At 40.2% G+C, this 20,453-nt stretch overlaps 1 protein-coding gene across 2 annotated transcripts in view; it reads left to right on the top strand.

The window, feature by feature from the left end:
- Window positions 1–460: 460 nt before the first annotated feature.
- Window positions 461–20,453, top strand: part of LOC149188930 (ribokinase-like) — a 33,196-nt gene continuing 13,203 nt past the window's right edge. Inside the window, exons 1-2 of one of the 2 annotated variants that reach the window (XM_089413117.1) lie at window positions 461–772; window positions 868–1,083. In XM_089413117.1, coding sequence (XP_089269243.1) covers window positions 880–1,083 — 204 coding nt within the window. In that variant the 5' untranslated portion in view covers window positions 461–772; window positions 868–879. Of the gene's footprint in view, window positions 1,084–20,453 lie in introns of both variants that reach the window. The other variant, XM_089413116.1, reaches the window with a different exon arrangement.

Below are 20,453 nucleotides of genomic sequence, written 5' to 3' on the forward strand. Positions count from 1 at the left end.
TGAGATCTTACTTTTTCTTTTTAAACAATTTTAAAATTAAATTTAATGATTTTTATTTATTTTTAATAATTTTTTTATTTATTCCTTTAATAATAAATAAATCCTATTTTCAAACATTTTTAAATTATATTCCATTAAATTATTAAACATAATTAAAATTCCAGTATGATTCAAATTATAATTTAAATACATCTTAACTTTGCCATAAAAAATTGTTGCTTTTAAAATTAATCCACATGTTTAAAAAAAATTAACAAAGATTTCATATTAGAACGAGATTAAGTCTTAAAAACTAACCAGATTTCAAATTAACTTTAAAAATTAGAAAATTTCCAAGCGGCATACTTACTCCGATGCTTGTCCCACCCATCCTATTTGTACTTCCCCTCTCACCGCTCCAGACTTGCGCTTTGCATAGATCCGATTACATCAATTCTCAACATATGCCTCTGTATATCCAGCCAAAAAAGGTAAGCCCATTGGCACCAAAATCTTTGGAGATTGTCGCTGCCAACGAAAAGACAAGATTCCAATTTGGCATGGAATATTTTGAAGAAGCTTCCTAAGCCACAACCCCCAAAATTAGCAAAAAGCCACTGGAGGAAGAACGTATATCGTGAGCGAAATTACATTCCCCTATTTATAGAGGATTCTCCCGCCTTAAATGTGAGGCAAACCGAGCTTTAGTGCGAAACTTTCCGAGGATTCCACTGCTCCCACAATCGAAGGAATTATAGGAATTAACGCGCGCGGCGCGCCAACCTTTTCTTCGGTAAACCGCTCCTTTTGGGCTCGTAAAACCGCTTTTTATGCTCAAACCGCCTTTCGCCCTATAACACGTTCCTGTGAACAATTTTCTTTTCTCAGAAGGCGGTCGCGATGTCTAATTCCGTGAGGCCGACGAGCTCTCCCTTGGTTGTCGTCGGATCGGCAAACGCAGACATCTATGTGGAGATAGACAGAATTCCCAGGGAAGGAGAGACAGTTGCCGCCCGTACCGGCCAGACCCTTGCGGGAGGCAAAGGTGCCAACCAGGCGGCTTGCGGTGCCAGGCTATCGCATCCTACCTACTTCATTGGCCAGGTATCTTCACTTCTTCTCCATGCATGTCGAAGCCGCTCATGGTAAGACGGCGATGTTGTTCTTGTTTGCAGTCTAAAGTTTGAATTCTGTAGTTTTCTTTAGCCGTTGAAGAATACAAGCTTTTTAAGGTCTTAAGTTTAGTATACTTGCGAAAACTTCAACTATGCAGCTTTTGTTTTGCATTCTTTTCCCTGCGTATTCTGAATCCGCCATTTACGGTTTTAGTTGTAATATATTCTGAATTCAAGGATTTTACTGTTTTAGTTTTAACGTTTTCTGAATTCAAGCCCTTTATTGCTTACTAAATCCAAGCATCTTATGCTTTTAGCTATGATATATTCTGATTCAAGTTTTTGACGGTTTTCTAAATTAAATCCTTTTTCGGTTTAGATATAGAATGTACTGAACTCAAACATTTTACAGTTTTAGTTCTTATGTGAGCCGAAGGCGATCATTTTACGGTTTGACTTTTTATATATTCTGAATTTTCTGAATTCAAGTAGTTCACGGTTTTGATGACTTAAGTAATATAAAGAAATCTTTAGATATTTATTTATTTTGTTTCTGAACGTGTTTCTTTGTGCTTGGATTTCTGAATTTGAGAACTTTATGCATTAGGTTATAATGCTAAATTTGAACATTTAATGCGTTACGTTATAATGCTAAATTTGAATATCGCCTGACTACGATATTGCGAAGAAAGATAGTATCTTCAGGCGTTTAACGTTTTTCCATTGTCTCTGGTTCTATGTTAGCCGATTTCAAACATTTGATCTCGTGCTTCATTGTTTGAAATTATATTTTCCATCCCTTTGAGAAGCTCGGAGGGTTAGTAACGGTCTGAGTAGGCTATATGCCTCAAAATTTGATCATCATTCTCGAGACAACCCGGCAATTATGACATTCAGTAATTTAATATGTTGATCACCTCTTAGACTTTTAAGCGGAGGAAAATTTTAGTGGCCGGGTTATGGATATAATACTTTAGTACTGAGTAGACCGGATTTATGTGTTAAATTGCTTTCTGTTTCAGTAAACCGAATACAATTTCATCAATATAGTGTGGTGTTGGATAAATATTGAGCTAATGGAATGATGGCACATGAAATGCAAGCTATATGGAATTATAGCACACGAAATGCAGGCTATCTCATAGACTAGTTATTGTGATTCCAGTACATGAAATATGCATATCTTACTTAAATTGCAGACATTAAGGTTGCAGTGCTGTCTTATTTGTAACTTCTGGGCAGGTGCCTTTGGTAAGAACTAAAATTCCTTCCCATAAATGATAGTCATTGAAAACCATCACAAACTTCTTATAAGATGCATCCATACAATGGGTTGAGCATGTGTTATACTTTCACATAATGTCCCGTAAACTATGTTGAGCATGTGCCATTCTTTGACAATTTTTTTCCACGAGAGGGTGGAGTATCAGCTTGTACTAGATCATAAAAGAAGGTACATATGATTTTTATGAGAACATGAGCTTCTTTTAAAAGAGATTCACTGTTATAGTCCTAAATTACTAGTAGAATCAGGAAGCTATGTGTCTAATGTCCAATACAAACTTATTATAAAGGTATCTAGGATCTCTATTGACTTGGCCGTTTTCAATCCTATCCGCTTTGACTGAACATTTTTGAAATATGTACCTTGAAATAGTTGTGCAGCTTCTGTGATAGAGTGGCCAGTGTTTCATCCAAGACAAGATAATTGAGGAAGGGGTATCAAAATCATTACGCAGTCATAAACCAGAAAAATCATTGACAAGTTATCTCAAGAGAAATGTAGGTCAAGCTTCCATTACCATTAGAAAAAACCTCCTGCACACAAGATGTTTCACAGCTTACATGATGCAATCTACTTTTCTCTTAGGAAGGTTCCCTAATATGTTGTTTTCTTTTAAAATGAAAGAGTTTATCAAATGACAGCAGATAATTTTTGCAGAGATAGAATTTTTAGATTTAACTCACACATAATTGATTCAGATCTACAAAACTTCTACTAGCCCTGTTAGGTGCTTTGATATCTAGTACATGATCATTGTGATTGAATGTTCTTGTGTTAAAATTGGCAACTAGGGCCAAACTCCATGTGGGTCATCTTATTTATGACAGCTGATATTTTTCTTGGATCCCTCTCATCGAGAGGTGTAGGATTGATCTAAAAATCATCCGATTCCGATAAGTATTCATGAAGATATGAGTTTATTTGTGTTATGGGACAATTCGTCAAGGTCGGCCAGCAACCAAATAAGCCCCACTTGTGCTCAACGTTTTAGTATAAAAGGAGGCGGCTTGATAGTCATTTAGACACACACTTTACTCTTAATTTCTCTCCACTTGTTTTGGGTTTTAGTGGGAAGAGAAATCTAAGATGATGAAGCCCTAGACGCAGGAGGAAAGGAGATGTTTTGGCCGCAGTCAAGAAGGGATATATACGCTGTCCTAAATGGAGATATGATGCCCTAACCGCAGTCCATACTAGGAGTTGAAGCCGCTGTCTAAGTTATGCACTAATCCGCAATCAAGGAAGGGCTAACGCTGCCCTAAACGCAGGTCTAGAAGAGACCTACAATGCTGATCTATGATGCCCTAAATCAGCTTTCACAATGTCCCCTAGCCGCAAACTTATGACAAGATCTATGGTGCATAAAGAGCCTTGTATTGGCCGCAGAAGAGAGGAGCCCAACGAAGGTGAAAGAAGGCATAGTTTATGCCTCCTTTTAGACTGTTTGGGAGCCGAGTTACTATAGGCAGGAGGCCGAGGTCATGGTGGGAAATTTTGGGCAGAAATAAAAGAAACCTCACAAGTGAACAATCAAGTTTTCTTGGGTAATTACAAGTAGGAAGGGAGGCTTGTTTTGGAGGCTGAGCTGAGTATTAGGCCCTCCAAAACAAGTCCGCATATTCCTGTAGCAATAGCGAAGCAAAGGGAGCCCTGCTGAGGGTTTCTGAAGTGTGTTTGTAGGCAGAATGATGCCCTAGACACGACTGGGCAAGTGTAGTAGGCAGCCGCATTAAAGAAGGACAAACATAGGTGGTTTATGGAGCAACTTGTGCATGTAACAGTATGCACAAGTTCGAGGTATATATTTGATATGTTGTTGCCTATGTGTGAGGGTTGGTAGGACTGTCTTGATGGCCTAACCAGTCCATGATGAAGGCTGCCTAATTTGCTGCAGCAAATAGAGAATTCCCTAAATAGTGAACTAATGCAGAACATGATGAGATGTGACAGCATTGCTAAGGTGCAACATGATGTTGAATGCTGCTGCATAATGATGGGCATTGTGATGAAGTGTAGTGTAGCATGTTGTGTGCAACACTTGGTTTCAAGGTGTAGCACAGTGATAATAAATGCTACAATGAGATGCAACAAGAAGTTGAGGTGCAGCATGCTGATGGAGTCACCTTGGATCAGTGGAAGTAGTTTGCCTTCAACTCAGCTCAGATCAGCTACCTCATATGTTATCTTCTTAGAGAATAAATTTGTTGCTCTTATTTAGATAAGTCAAAAGGTTGACTTTTGATGTATATGTACTATCTCTCTCTTTGCTGAACTATTGAAGAACATATAAGAAGAATTGATTAAGGGTTTCCCCACATTGGGGTTTGTCCTTGGCTGGCGCCACATCTTGTGTCCTCTTGTCTTGGGTCTTCTGCAATTTATGTTTATGTTCTATCTGCAATTTACTATTATGTTGATGTGATTGCTAATCTGGAAAAAATATTGAGCTAATTAGGTAAATTGAAATAAATTGCTCTAAGCATAGAACATACCTAAAATTTGACATGGAATCAAAGTTGAGGTGAAGACAGAGCCCAAGCAAGAGTGAAAGAGCAATCACTGAAGACAGTTGGAAATGACAAAAAGGCTCAATGGTTTCTTCATCCCTCTTCAAATTCACCAAGGGTGAAATCGAAGCAGAGAACATTATCTGAGTGGCGCAGCGGAAGCATCTGATGGCCTACCTAAAGATCACTTCAATGGGAAGTCTGGATCTAAGGCAGATGCCTTGCTTGCAATAAGTTTGGACATTATGCGAAGGAGTGTCCGAATGGTAGGGACACATCACTTGATGATGATAACAATCATTCCAGGGACATCTTCAATGATCGGAGGAATGACAGGTAATGCAGGTCATCAAGGAAATAGCCGACTCTTCAAAGAAAGCAAGGAACCCTAGGTCAGAAGAATCAAATGTTGTTTCTGATAAGATAAAGGAGTGTTATCTTATATTGGCCCTCTCCACTACTTCTCCTCCAGACTCTTTGGGAATCTGGCTTATTGATTGTAGTGCTTCAAGGCACTTCATCGGATAGAAGGAAGCTCTCTATAATTTGGTAGAGATGGAAACAATCGTGGAGATTATACTTGGAGTCAATGTCACCTATCCTCGAAAGGGTGTAGGGAATGTTACCCCTCAATTGAATGAGGGTAACACGATTCATTTGCAAGAAGTTGGTATTATTCTATGCACCTGATCTCAAGAAGAACTTGGTGTCCATTTCGGCAATGGAAGTCAATGGTTTTAATGGCATTCATCGATGGAAAGGTATGTGTTTGAAAAAGGAATTTTCAAGATGCTTTTATTCTTGGGTTCAGGGTTGGCAATTTGTATCATGTTGCAGGAAGTCCATTTGGGACCAGGTCAGTTGACACATCTCGTCTATAGCACCGAAGGTCTGCTTATTATGAGGCCCTACCCGATGTGAGTCAGATGGTGACAGGGATGCCTAAATTCAAGAAGAGCATGGAGGTACATGTCTGGGATGTATCGAAAGAAAAATCTTACAAGGGGACCATTCCCCTCATGCAACAAGTCCACAGGTTTGGAACAACTTGAGGGGTTTGAGATTCATGATCAGGAATCTCATGTATGCATGTTGAAGAAATCACTCTATGATTTAGAGTTAACACCCCGGGCTTGATATGAGACGACTGATAGTTGTCTGATGAAGTTGATATTCACTAGGAGTGAAGCCGATCCAAATCATTGCTTGAAGGTTGTGGATGATAGACCTCTCATACTGGCACCTTATGAGGACGACCTCTTTCTGATAGGTGCAGACCCTCTCATTTGCAAAAGTAAGAGGGACTTGGATTCCGGATTTGGTATGGTAAATTGCAAGCCTGTGACTACCTCGATGAAGCCTAACTTAAAGTAGTTATGCGGTAGCACTGTCGGACCTGATTTGGGAAATGCCTCTGAGTTTCATCAACTCATAATAGCATTGATGCTCTTGGTGAATTCTCGTCCGGATATATATTTTGCAGTTAGCATGTTGAGCTCATATATGGATGCGCCTCACTGGATTGGTGCCAAGAATCTTTTGAGATATCTTCGGGGCACAATCTATCATGGATTGAGATACATTGCTGGAAATGTGAAGCTGCATGATTATTCGAATGTTGACTGGGCAGGCAGTGTGGAGGATCGCTTGAGCACTTCTCGGTGCTAGTTCTCTTTGGGTTCTACTTCGATATCTTGGATGAGCAGGAAGCAGAAGTTGGTTGCTTTGAGCACCACTGAGACCGAATACATAGCTACGAGTATGACCTCATGTAAAGTTGCCTGGTTGAGGAAGCTCTTCAGTAAGCTGTTTGGCATGTTGGATACCATCGTGATCTTCTGTGACAATTAGAGGGTGATTCGTTATTGAGGAATCCCGGATTCTGTGATTGCTCCAAGCATATAGACATCAGGTACCACTTTAACTGGGATATGGTACATCGATGAGCAAGAAGGCTCCATTGCATTGGGGCTGATGTGTAGGTCGCTGACATTCTGTCGAAGCCCATGGGAAAGGTCAAATTTGTGACTTTTCGAGAATGACTAGGAGTCTTAGAGAGACTCTCTCCTAAGGGTCCTGTATGATATGGACATTGAGCTCTGGGAGCTCCAGGGGCTTGGGGGTACATCTTGGAGCGATGAGCAACCATAGGGTGAGTGGTTCAAGCCTTCCCCTAGTGGTTTGCTTTGTAGGCAGGATGAGTGGTTCATCCTTCTCCTGCTGAGACACAGTCATAGGGTGAGTGGTTCAACCTTCCCCTAGTGATTTGTTGTGTACTGGGTGAGTGGTTCAACCTTCCCCTGGGATACCCCTTGCAACATGTAGGCAGGATGAGTGGTTCATCCTTCCCCTGCTAAGACATCCTAACCATGCAGTTTGGGACTCATGGGAAGTACCTCTCATTTGGCCAATGAGTAGGGAAATGAGGATAGGGACCATAGTAGTACCGATGGACGCATTGCGTTACTACTGTACTCCCTATGCTAGGATGATATTGATTTGGGATGAATGAAACTGACTTCGGGTCAGTATGAGTGGTTTGAGACACTCTCTTTTGGAACTGACTTCAGGTCAGTAAGAGTGATATAAATCACTCTCTTTTGGAACTGATTTTGGATCAGTAAGAGTGGTATGATACACTCTCCTTATTTGGAACTGATTTTGGATCAATAAGAGTGGTATGAGACACTCTTCATATGGGACTGACTTTGGGTCAGTAAAGAATGGTATGAGACATTCTCGATCAATTCTTCTTCTTCATGGTTCAGCACAACAGAGTAGTGTAGGGCATCTAGAAGGCACCTTTTTTATACTCTGGTTCATGGTTCAGCTCAGTTGATGAGGAACTAGCAACCTGTGATAACAACCTGGTGGCTAGAGTCGAGAGATGAATGATATCCCCACCATGGAAGCCCCACCAAGTAATAGGATCAAGATGCCCTCCATCATCCATAACTACTGGATCTGAAAAGCTACTAGTAGATTTACAAATCTTCCAAATTCTTGACATACTTCCATTGCGATTCCGACGTCTCTATACATTTTCCTCAAAGTTGTCTTGTATCTTTGTACCACTTCAAAATCTTTGTTTGGTGTTGTTCTACTAGGTAAAGACAATTTTGGAATGATAATATTTGGGGTGCAATGCATAGGCCAAAAGGTGTAATGGTGTGGTCATTTTGTTCTACTTTTCGGTAACTATGCTCTTCACTTAATAATAAAATGTTTCAAAAGGGTCATTTTCACTTGCCTTGATAATTTCCCTTATCCTCTCTAGCGCACTATCAATGTTTTAATAAACTTCCCCCAAGCAAGGTGTATTTGTGTCAAATGTTTTGATCAAGGTCAGGATTGGTTCAGTAAATCGCAGAAGGTATTGGACCTTGTTCCACCATGCATCATCAAGAATGATGGATTTGATTTTTTGCCCTCTATCAGAAGCGCAAGTCCTCCATGATTCCCAAAGAGGGTCAATGACCATTGCTTGTAATGCTTGTCTCACCTCCACAAGCTTGCTTATGACAAGAGTGTGGGAGGAAAAATGGGTTTCAACAACCTACAAGTTTCAAAAAGTCAAATCTCAAATGAGAAATCATATATAAATTTGTAATTAAAATTAAGAATTTCCAATACAAATAATATTGATTAAAAAAGAGTATCTTCAGTAGCTCCAACTTTGCGAAACCTCGATATATGGCTTGGGACATTGAATGCTTGGTTATGAACATTAGGATTTCTTTTGCTGCTACATATATTCTATTAATCCGTTCAATCTCACCAATTTTGGCAAGCACAAGGTTCAATGAATGTATTACACATGGAGTCTAGAAGATGTAATCATATCGACCCTCCACAATCAAACTTGCAGCTCTACAAACTTGTGCGTTGTTCGTAATAACTTGAACAACATTATGTGGCCCCACACTTTCTATTGCATCAATAAGAATTGTGGATATGAAAGATGCATCTTTCTTTATTCCATTGCAATCAACAACCTTAAAAAACATTGCCCTTTGGGGGCATATTGCAATAACATTAATTAATGGGTGGTTTCTTTGGTCTCTCCATCTATCAGAAATGATGGACACCCTTGTTTTTGCCTATGTCTACTAGATTGATTGTAGTTGTCTATCCATGGATTGTCTCTTTGATGCCAACAAAATAGTGTAGACCTTTTTGTATCCAAGGCTCTTGTACCCTTTTGGCGCTTCATTAACCGCCTTAATCATTTGTTGCAACCTGCCAATAAGGGGAATACACCAAATTGAATGGTAGCCCATTTGCATAGATGCAATGAGCTACATGTTCATCGACTTTGTTTCTACCTTGATTATTGAAAGCTACTTCAAGAGGCCCTAGAGTGGGCCTTTTATTAGTTGTGGAAGTAGGCCTAAATGGCAATGAAGGCCTAGTTGTAGAGCTTTACACATGGTGTTTTCCTTTAGCAAGCTTCCTATTAGCAGCATCTTGCAAAGATGCATAGAATTTAATTTTTGCAAGACTCAAACCTTGGTTAGGTTTGCCATTTGCATCTTTTGGCCCCGTGCATACTTGCACCCCTATGTTAGTTTCTCCAGTCAGATGGGGCTTCACTCTGGTATATGAGCCATTTTTGATATCTTGGCATTCATTGCACTTCCATTTATATGAACCACCTCTAGGATTTTTTCCAATAATCTCCACATGTTGCCATAAAGGAGATTTTGGGTCTGTTTTGATGTTTTTCCTTTCACTCTGTTGGGATGGTTCCATTTCTATAGGTTGTAGGCTATAGTCTGTGATTGCATATATGAGAAAATCCAAATTTTAAACTACTATGAATACACAAAATAAAAAATTAAAGTACATAAAATTAATTTAATTAAAATACACAACATTTCATTAATATTTTAATCCGCATGCTCTGATACATTTTCATTAATTTAATTAAAATAAAATTAAAAATTAATCATTACACAACACAACATTAATTTACATTTAAGTTAAGCTACATTAATTAATTAAGATTAAGTTTAAATTAATTAATGTAGCTTAACTTAAATTATCAGTTAAATTAATTAATGTAGCTTAATAGCTTAATAGTAATTGATATGTTAATTTAAGTAACATTCATTATAATTATCATCCCTCAATCCCTGTAATTTATTTTATTTTTTTCAACTCCCTGTAGGCTGTGATTTAAATTTTCAATTGCTTATACAAGTTTACAACAGAGAGAAGGATGGTCAATTCCATGGACAGAGGGTCAACAATCTGTTAAAATTGGCAACTAGGGCCAAACTCCATTGGGTCATCTTACTTATGGCAATTGATATTTTTCTTGGATTCCTCTCATCGAGAGGTGTAGGATTGATCTAAAGATTATATGATTCCGACATGTATTCATGGAGATATGAATTTATTTGTGTTACTTGACAATTTGTCAAGGTCGGTTTGCAACCAAATTATCCCCACTTATCCTCAACATTTTAATATAAATAGAAGATATCTTCAAGTTTTTACACACACTTCTCCTAAGATCTCTCTCCACTTTAGGTTTTGGTGGCTAGAGAGATCAAGAGGGAGAAACCCTAGACGCAGTGAAGGAAGGAGCCCTAATTGTAGATTCAAGGAGAGACCTATTCACTGCTCTAAAGGAGATCTAACTCTAGCCCTAGACGCAGTCAAGACTCAAGAGAAGGCTCCCATACACTGTCAAGGAAGAACTAACGCTGCCCTAGCTGCAGTCCTAAAGGGTGATCTAAGCCGCAGTTGGAGAGGCCTTAACCAACAACATGTGGAGGCCTAAATCCACAGTTCTTAAGAGCCCTATTGGTTGTTCAAAGAGGCCCTTATTTGATGTTCGAAGATGCCCTAAATCCGTAGTTAAGGGTGACCCTTATATGCTGTCAAGAGGCTCCTATACGCTGGCAGAAAAGGCCTTAAATGCAGTTCAAGATAATGCCCTAGCTGCAGTTTGTGAAGCCCTCATTCTACAGCCAAGGTGACCCTAAAACGCATTTGACAAAGGAAATCTTGTCGTTGTCTAAAAGGAGAAGTCTAGCCGCAGGAAAGGAGGCCTAAGGAGGAGCTCAATTCGAAGTCGTTGAGTGCCCTAACCATAGATCAAGAAGAGCCCTTCATCTGCTGTCAAAGGAATCTCTCAAGCACAAGGAACGTAGCAAGAAAGTGACTTATCACAACGTTGAGATGCATGAATAAACAAGCGTGTTTGTTGTAGGTAAAGGAAGCTGGTATGAGCATGCCTTAAGGACTGTCTGCTAAGTTGATAAGTCACTGTTATGCATTGAAGTCTACTCCTTTGTGTTGTTGCGTTAATGATGTTTGTGTTGTTGTTTTAAGGACGTTTGCTTCAGAGTTGCTATGTGCTAGGCTATAGGCCATAGCATCATAGCAAAGGGGTTTCATAGAGCTGTTCTATTGGACTGTTTGGAGGAAGTTTAGGTCTGCCTCAAGTGCTTTCATCAGATTTGCAACTTCTCACAGTCATGGGAGTTTAGGGCTGCATATTGTGCCCTAACCAGAATTGCTGGAGCAACTAGCAATTGGAGTAATGTTGCACCAGGACATGCTGCAGTACTCTTCATGATTGAAGACTTTATGTACTTTCTACAACTGCCATAAAATCTCAGATTTGTGTATTTGTACTATCTCTCTCTCTGCTGAACTATTGAGGAATATAAGAAGAATTGATCAAGAGTTTCCCCACATTGGGGTTTGTCCTTGGCTTGTGCCACATCTTGTGTCCTCTTGTCTTGGCCTGCCTTCTGCTATTTATGTTTATGTTCTAACTACACTTTGCTATCATGCTGATGTGATTGCTAATTTGAATATTGTCATTGGGCTAATATGAAAAATTGAAGTAAATTGCTCTAAGCATAGAACATACCAAAAATTAACATGGTATGAGAGATGAGGTGAAGACAAAGCCCAAGCAAGAGTGAAAGAGTAATCACTGAAGACAATTGGACAAGGTCAAAGGCTCAATGGGTTCCTCATCCCACTTCCTGGCTGAAGACAAGCTCCGTGAAAAGTCTGACTATCATGGATGGAAGATGTCTCGGGATTTGACATTGGAGGAACAGGAAGTGCTAGATTATATGAAGGGTAAAATCCCCAAGCCTCCATCAAATGCACCAACTGCTATAAAGAACAAGTACACCAAGGGTGAAGTCAAAGCAAAGAAGATTCTCAGAGATTTCGTTGACAAGCGACTGGTGGCCTACATCTCTGATTTGAACACCTCCAAGGAGATCTATGACAGATTGGTAAGCATGTTCAAGGTTAGTGATGTAAATCAAATTTTGTTCCTCAAAAATAAGTTGAAGTATATTAAGAAGGGTAAGGATGCGGATATTCAATCATACTTCTTAAGGATCACCGAGATCAAGAATAATCTTCTATCAATTGGAGAAATCATATCTGACAAGGAACTTACCATCACTACCCTTGGAGGACTCCCACCAGAGGTATATATTTAGAATCACTATTCTCAATAATGATCGAATTCTAGGATTTGAAGAATTGATGTCGAGATGCATTCAAGAAGAAACCAAGATGATGGAACAAGAAATGCCTTCTAATAAAGGCAACCCTACTGCTTTCTCCGCTCATGCGAAAAGGAGAAATAATGCAGGGTCTAAAGGTCACTTCAATGGAAAGCCCGGATCTAAGGGTGGAAGGAAAGGCAGATGCTTTGTTTACAATAAGTTTGGCCACTATGTGAGGGAGTGTCCAAATAGAAGGGACACATCACATGATGATGACCACAATCATTTCAGGGGCAACTTCAATTGAAGGAATGACAGGTACAATGGCAAAGGAAAAAGGAATGCGGGACATCAAGGAAATGGTCAAACCTCTTAGAAAGCAAGGAACTCCAGGTATGAAGAATCAAATGTTATTTCTGATAAGAAAAAGGAGTATTATCTCATAACGACCCTCTCCACTACCTATCCTCCGAGCACTTTGGGACATTGGCTTATTGATAGTGGTGCTTCAATGCACTTCATGGATACAAGGAAGCTCTCTCTAATTTGATAGAGAAGGAGACAAACTTGGAGATTATTCTTGGAGACGATGCCACCTATCCCGTAAAAGATGTAGGGAATGTTACTCTTCAATTGAATGAGGGTAGCACATTTCACTTACAATAAGTTCTTTATGTACCTGATCCCAACAAGAACCTGGTGTCCATTTCGACAATGGAAGACAAAGGTTACAGGGTGGCATTCATTGATGGAAAGGTACGTGTTTGGAAAAGGAATTTTCAAGATGCTTTTACTCTTGGGTTCAGAATTGGCAATTTGTATCAAGTTGCAGGAAGTCCATTGGGGACCATGACGAGTGACTCATCTCTTCAATGGCACCGGAGGTTTGCCCATCTTCATTGTAAGGCCCTACTTGATGTGAGACAAATGGTGACAGCGGTGCTTGAATTCAAAGAAGAGCATGGAGGTGCATGTCCGAGATGTACCGAAGGAAAACTTACAAGGGGACTATTCCCTTCATGTAATAGCAAGACCTCAGATGTGGAACAACCTAAGAGGTTGGAGATTCATGATCAGGAATCTCTTGTATGTATGTTGAAGAAAGCTCTCTACGATTTAAAGCAAGCACCTCGGGCTTGGTATGAGAGGATTGATAGCTATCTGACGAAGCTGAGATTCACTAGGAGTGACGCCGATCCAAACCTATGCCTGAAGGTTGTGGATGGTAGACCTCTCATACTGATACTTTATATGGATGACGTCTTTCTGGCAGGTATAGACCCTCTCATTTACAAAAGTAAGAGGGAGTTGGATTCTGAATTTGGAATGGTGGACTGCAAGCCCGTGACTACCCCGATGGAGCTTAATTTTAAGAAGTTATGCGGTAGTGCTGCTAGCACTGATTTGGGAAATGCCTCTAAGTTTCATCTACTCATAGTAGCATTGATGTTCTTGGTGAACCCCCGTTTGGATATATGTTTTGCAGTTAGCATGACGAGCCAATATATCGCTGAGCCTCATCAGTCACATTGGATTGGTGCCAAGAATCTTCTGAGATATCTTCGGGGCACAATCACTCATGGACTGAGATACACTGCTGAAGTTGTGAGGTTGCATGATTATTCTGATGTTGATTGGGCAAGCAGTGTGGAGGATCGCAAGAGCACTTCTGGGTGTTGGTTCTCCTTGGGTTTTGCTTCGATATCCTGGATGAGCAGGAAGCAAAAGACGGTTGCTTTGAGCACCACTGAGGCCGAATACATAGTTGAGAGTATGGCCTCCTGTTAAGGTGTTTGGTTGTGTAAGCTCTTTAGTGAGTTGTTTGGACATGTGCTGGATACCACCATGATCTTCTATGACGACTTGAGTGAGATTCGATTGTTGGGGAATCCCATGTTCTATGATCGCTCCAAGCATATAGACATCAGGTACCACTTCATCTGGGATATGGTACAACAAGGAGCAAGAAGGCTCTTTCGCATTGGGACTGATGTGCAGGTCACTGATATTTTGACGAAGCCCTTGGGAAAGGTCAAATTCATGACTTTCTGAGAACGACTAGGAGTCGTGGAGAGACCCTCTCCTGAGGGTCCTGTATGATATGGACATTGAGCTCTGGGAGCTCCGGGGGGCTTGGGGGTACTTCTTGGAGCGATGAGCAACCATAGGGTGAGTGGTTCAGCCTTCCCCTAGTGGTTTGCTATGTAGGCAGGATGAGTGGTTCATCCTTCTCCTGTTGAGACACAGTCATAGGGTGAGTGGTTCAGCCTTCCCCTAGTGATTTGTTGTGTACAGGGTGAGTGGTTTAGCCTTCCCCTGGGATACCCCATGGCGACATGTAGGCAGGATGAGTGGTTCATCCTTCTCCTGCTGAGACATCCTACCCATGCAGTATGGGACTCGTGGGAAGTACTTCTCATCTGGCCAATGAGCAGGGAAATGAGGATAGGGACCGTAAGTACTACCGATCGACGCATCATGTACTACCGTACTCCCTAGGCTAGGATGATATTGATCTGGGATCAATTGGAATTGACTTCGGGTTAGTAAGAGTAGTATGAGACACTTTCTTTATTTGGAACTGATTTTGGATCAGTGAGAGTGGTATGAGACACTCTCTTTATTTGGAATTGATTTCGGATCAGTAAGAGTGGTATGAGACACTCTCTTTATTTGGAACTGATTTCAGATCAGTAAGAGTGGTATGAGACACTCTCTTTATTTGGAACTGATTTCGGATTAGTAAGAGTGGTATGAGACACTCTTTATTTGGAACTAATTTCGGATCAGTAAGAGTGGTATGAGACACTCTTTATTTGGAACTGATTTCAGATTAGTAAGAGTGGTATGATACACTCTCTTTATATGGGATTGACTTCGGGTCAGTAGAGAATGGTATGATACATTCTCGATCACTTCTTCTTCTTCATAGTTCAGCAGAGCAGAGCAGTGTAGGGCATTGCATTAATGACAGAGATAGTACGGACTGGCAGATGGAGTTCTCCCTAGTGGAGAGGGAGTGTTAAAATTGGCATCTAGGGCCAAACTCCATGTGGGTTATCTTATTTTTGGCAACTGATATTTTTGTTGGATTCCTCTCATCGAGAGGTGTATGATTGATCTAAAGATCATTCGATTCCGACATGTATTCATGGAGATATGAATTTATTTGTGTTACTTGACAATTTGTCAAGGTCGGCTAGCAACCAAATTACCCCCACTTATCCTCAACGTTTTATTATAAATAGAAGAGATCTTCAAGTCATTTTTACACACACTTCTCCTAATATCTCTCTCCACTCGTTTGGGTTTTGGTGGCTAGAGAGATCAAGAAGGAGAAGCCCTAGACACAGTGAAGGAAGGAGCCCTAATTGCATACCCAGGGAGAGACCTATACGCTGCTCTAAAGGAGATCTAACCCTAGCCCTAGACGCAGTCAAGAGAAGGCTCCCATACGCTGTCAAGGAAGAACTAATGTTGTCCTAGCCGCAGTCCTAAAGGGTGATCTAAGCCGCAGTTGGAGAGGCCTTAACCAGCAGCATGTGAAGGCCTAAATCCGCAGTTCTAAAGAGCCCTATTTGTTGTTCAAAGAGGCCCTTATATCGCTGTTCGAAGGTGCCCTAAATCCGCAGTTAAGGGTGACCCTTATACGCTGTCAAGAGGCTCCTATATGCTGGCATAAAAGGCCTTAAATGCAGTTCAAGATAATGCCCTAGCTGCAGTTTGTGAAGCCCTCATTCTACAGCCAAGGTGACCCTAAAATGCAGCTGATAAAGGAAGTCTTGCCACTGTCTAAAAGGAGAAGTCTAGCCGCAGTAAAGGAGGCCTAAGGAGGAGCTCAATTCGCAGTCCTTAAGTGCCCTAACCACAGGTCAAGAAGAGCCCTTCATCCGTTGTCAAAGGAGTCTCTCAAGCACAAGGAATGCAGCAAGAAAGTGACTTATCACAACGTTGAGATGCATGAATAAACAAGCGTGTTTGTTGTAGGTAAAGGAAGCTGGTATGAGCATGCCTTAAGGACTGTCTGTTAAGTTGATAAGTCACTGTTATGCATTGAAGTGTACTCCTTTGTGTTGCTGTGTTAATGATGTTTGTGTTGTTGTTTTAAGGACATTTGCTTCAGAGTTGCTATGTGCTAGGCCATAGGCCATAACATCATAGCAAAGGGGTTTCTTAGCGCTGTTCTATTGGACTATTTGGAGGAAGTTTAGGTCTGCCTCAAGTGCCTTCATCAGATCTGCAACTTCTCACAGTCATGGGAGTTGAGGGCCGCATATTGTGCCCTAACCAGAATTGCTGGAGCAGCTAGCAATTGGAGTAATGTTGCACCAGGACATGCTGCAGTACTCTTCATGATTGAAGACTTGATGTACTTTCTACAGCTTTCATAAAATCTCAGATTTGTGTATTTGTACTATCTCTCTCTCTGCTGAACTGTTGAAGAATATAAGAAGAATTGATCAAGAGTTTCCCCACATTGGGGTTTGTCCTTGGCTGGTGCCACATCTTGTGTCCTCTTGTCTTGGCTTGTGTTCTGCTGTTTATGTTTATGTTCTATCTGCACTTTACTATCATGCTAATGTGATTGCTAATCTGGATATTGTCATTGGGCTAATATGAAAAATTGAAGTAAATTTCTCTAAGCATAGAACATACCAAAAATTAACAGCAACCTCGACAGATGGATGGACGCCCTGTAATTTAAATAGAATGCTTTATGTAAGTGCTTACCCCAACCACTTATATAATCTTATAAGTCTAACATGTAGTTCCTAAAAGAGAGCTAGTTGTTTGTTCCTCGCCCCCAAAACTAAACGTTCCTCAACCACAACTGAGCTGTCTAAATATTAATTAAATAAGCTTTCCCAGGCTGGGGCCATGTGGTTCCGTGGTTGGATTTTGGAAGCGTTACAGTGTGCCTCCCTTTTGAGACATTTTATTATACGCCTCCCTTCACTATAAAGGGTGTGGTCATCTTATTATTTTTGTAAAGTGTGCCTCCCTTCACTATAACAGGGGTTGTGCAAATATGCGGTAAGGAATGCGGGTTCGTCTCTAAACACGAATTCTAAACTTGAGTGGGGTTGTTGCCCGATGATCCTTCTCTATTGCGTTGTTACTATCTGTTACTATCCTTGTGCGGCCGACAAACTCACGAAACAAGAAAAAAACAAACCACTTCATCGAATTAACCACCAAAAAAACCTAAAACTAAAAACAACATTGCAATTAAATTGAAATCTGGTTGTATTCTACATGGGATCCGTTTCCAACAACTAGAGATCTGTTGCTGCTCCTTGGATGGATCAAGGCAGATTTGGATTCGGATCCAAATCGGATACGTGGATCCGCAGATCCTGGACCCCAATGTGCTGGATCTTGTAACGTAGGAGAAATGTTGTTATCCTCCCCATCGGAATACAATTCATACATGTGATATGTTGAGCTCATAATGAGTATTTTTTGTAATGGCAACGAGCCTTTATGTCTGAGCAATCCCTCAAGGATCAAAACATTTATATTCTTCACACCAAATGTAAAGATCTCATGGAAAAAAAATGTGTGCATGCACACACATATTGCTGAAACTAATCCTGAACCTCTTTAGAACCTTATCGAAAAATTTGAATTTGAAATGAACCTAATCATTGATGAACTTAAACTCGATCTCCAATTCCGTGACTTAAACATAGGTGACTCCAGATGAATGTCAAAAACATTTAAATTAGAATGTATGAAACTTCAAGCATAAATGATTAATCATTAAAGTTTTATAATGATACATAACAATGTAACACAATAATTAATAAATCATAAATCATGATTTGTAAACCATCTATACACTATCACCGTTGTATTTCTTATTATTAGAAAGGTGAAAAGTTAGAGGATAGGACTGCCTTTCCAAGTTTAGAGGCAGAAATTATATCTTAAGCATGTTGAATTTTGAATGGGATATGAAATTCTACTTTCTCCATATGAAGCCGATGGGGTTGGAACCACTCTCAAAAATGATCCTCTATCTTTCATTTTCTATCCTTTTACTTGAAGAATTTAATATTACTAGTAATTACTTGGGAGAGGGGTTCAAAGCAATGAGTTTTGGTAAAAAAGGAGCATGAGAGTGTCTCAACTTTGAGGGAGGTGTTCCTATAGTTTGTTTCCTTCTTGGGGATTGGTAACTCATTGGAGTGATCTACGCTAGGCTTGGGATCAAACCTACTGGTTGCCATTGTAACCTAAGAGTATCCAACAACTTGCAAGCTAGATATATAATTAACTTTTGACTTAGCAAGTGCTGAAGCATCCCAAGCCACACTGGAATGGGCCTCTATGGGAATTGAACTTGGGAGGGGGGGAACAAATAATTCACCTAACCACCCAAGCTATGAACCTTCGGCCCATGTAGTGCGTTTCCATTCATCCCCCTAAAAGGGGACATAGAGGAACATCCCCCTCGAAGTACCAACATCCCATGAATGTGGGGATGGCATTCTCTACCCTTGGGAACACACCCCCATGTAACATTGGTGAGACCAATGGACATGAAAAGAAATTATAAAAATTAACCTAATCCCTCTTGGCCTTTTTAATGGGTCCCACCAACTCTACTACCATCTATTAAAGTGCTATAAACCCTAAATCAAGTCATATTCACTATTTGCTTTAGTGTTATTATTGTTGGGTATTCGTTTGGTGTTGGGCTTTGCTTTGGATCTGAATTGTGAATTGTGATGTTATCATGTTATTTCTTTCATGGTTTTCATTGTTTGAACTTCAATGTTCACTCACAATGCTCAGTGTAAAACTTGAAATTTTAATGATTAATATAATTTTATATGTTTGGGACAGGGTCAACTATGTTCAAGATTTCTGTTGTAACTTGTACCCTGAAAGTTTTCTTGGGGGTCTCCACTTTGCTGGTTATGTGTTCCCAACTTCCCACACGCCTGACACTCGGTGCTATATAGTCAAAGGAACCTAGGACTTGTGCTTGGCCTCATCTGCAAGACACATTAGTGTGTTTGTTCAGCCTATTGCTGTACCTGGTGAAATCTATTGTCAATTTTCTTTCAAGAGTGGACTTGCAGGAGAGGCAACACCCGGAAATAGAGATTCCTGATTTCTCATAATGGTGCTGAATATAGGCTGTTATAAAACATAAAGTTCCATAAATTTTTGATACTGAACAGTATTTTCTATAACTTCATATTAGTGTTATCGGAACCGAATCGGTTCTGGCAAAACCGGTCCGAACCGGACCGGTTCACAAGGCCCACTGCTGTGCAGCTTGGGCATAAAAAAATGGTTTTGTTGTTGTTGTTGTTTGTGTTAATGCTACTCTAGCGCCCCTTAAAGCTTATTAAACACCCCCATACCCTCTATTTCACTCACACTATTCATTCGAGTCTCTTGCAATTCTTGAGCTAAGTTCGGTGAGGAGAATTCAGAGAATTTTTTGCGTGGTTGTTTTGAGGGAGGTTTTTTGCAGATTTGAAGAGTTGATTGGAGTCTTGGAGAGCTGTTGGAGAGTGTGTTTGAGCATATACACACTAAGAAGAGGAACCGTTTGGAGCAAAAGAGGTTAAATGATATGGTCATAGAAATCATGATTAGTCTCCAAATGGTCCCTACACCTTAAAAGCAGAGTCTGTGAGGAATTAATCCTTTTAAGCCCTAGAGCCTAAGTCCTCTTGGGGTGTTGCATTCAAATTGCAACCTCCCTCATTTCTCTCCTCTTATTTCATTTATAGTTTTGCATGGAAATCATCTTTAGTAAAACACCAAACTTCGATTTTTCATAGGCTATAAGGTAGAGGTATGCTAATGTTATGTCTAGAAAGCTTTATTTAGGTAAACAATTATGACTATATGAACCGATGCTTCCCCATATTCGTGGATGGGATCCTAGTAAACCCATCGGAGTAGACTAGAGCACCTAACCTCAAGGGATTCAAACTGGGCCCTTACTAGCATAGAAGTAGCCAAATACCCAGACAAGGGTCTTATTGAACTCATCCTTCTTGTTGCTTCACGTATAAATTAGCTTCAAGCATAAATTAGCAAAATCCACTGA

Source organism: Pinus tabuliformis, chromosome 3_1 (genome assembly GCF_031772625.1).
Source record: "Pinus tabuliformis cultivar Carrire ecotype Pingquan chromosome 3_1, CPIR1, whole genome shotgun sequence".
Lineage (NCBI taxonomy): Eukaryota > Viridiplantae > Streptophyta > Pinopsida > Pinales > Pinaceae > Pinus > Pinus tabuliformis.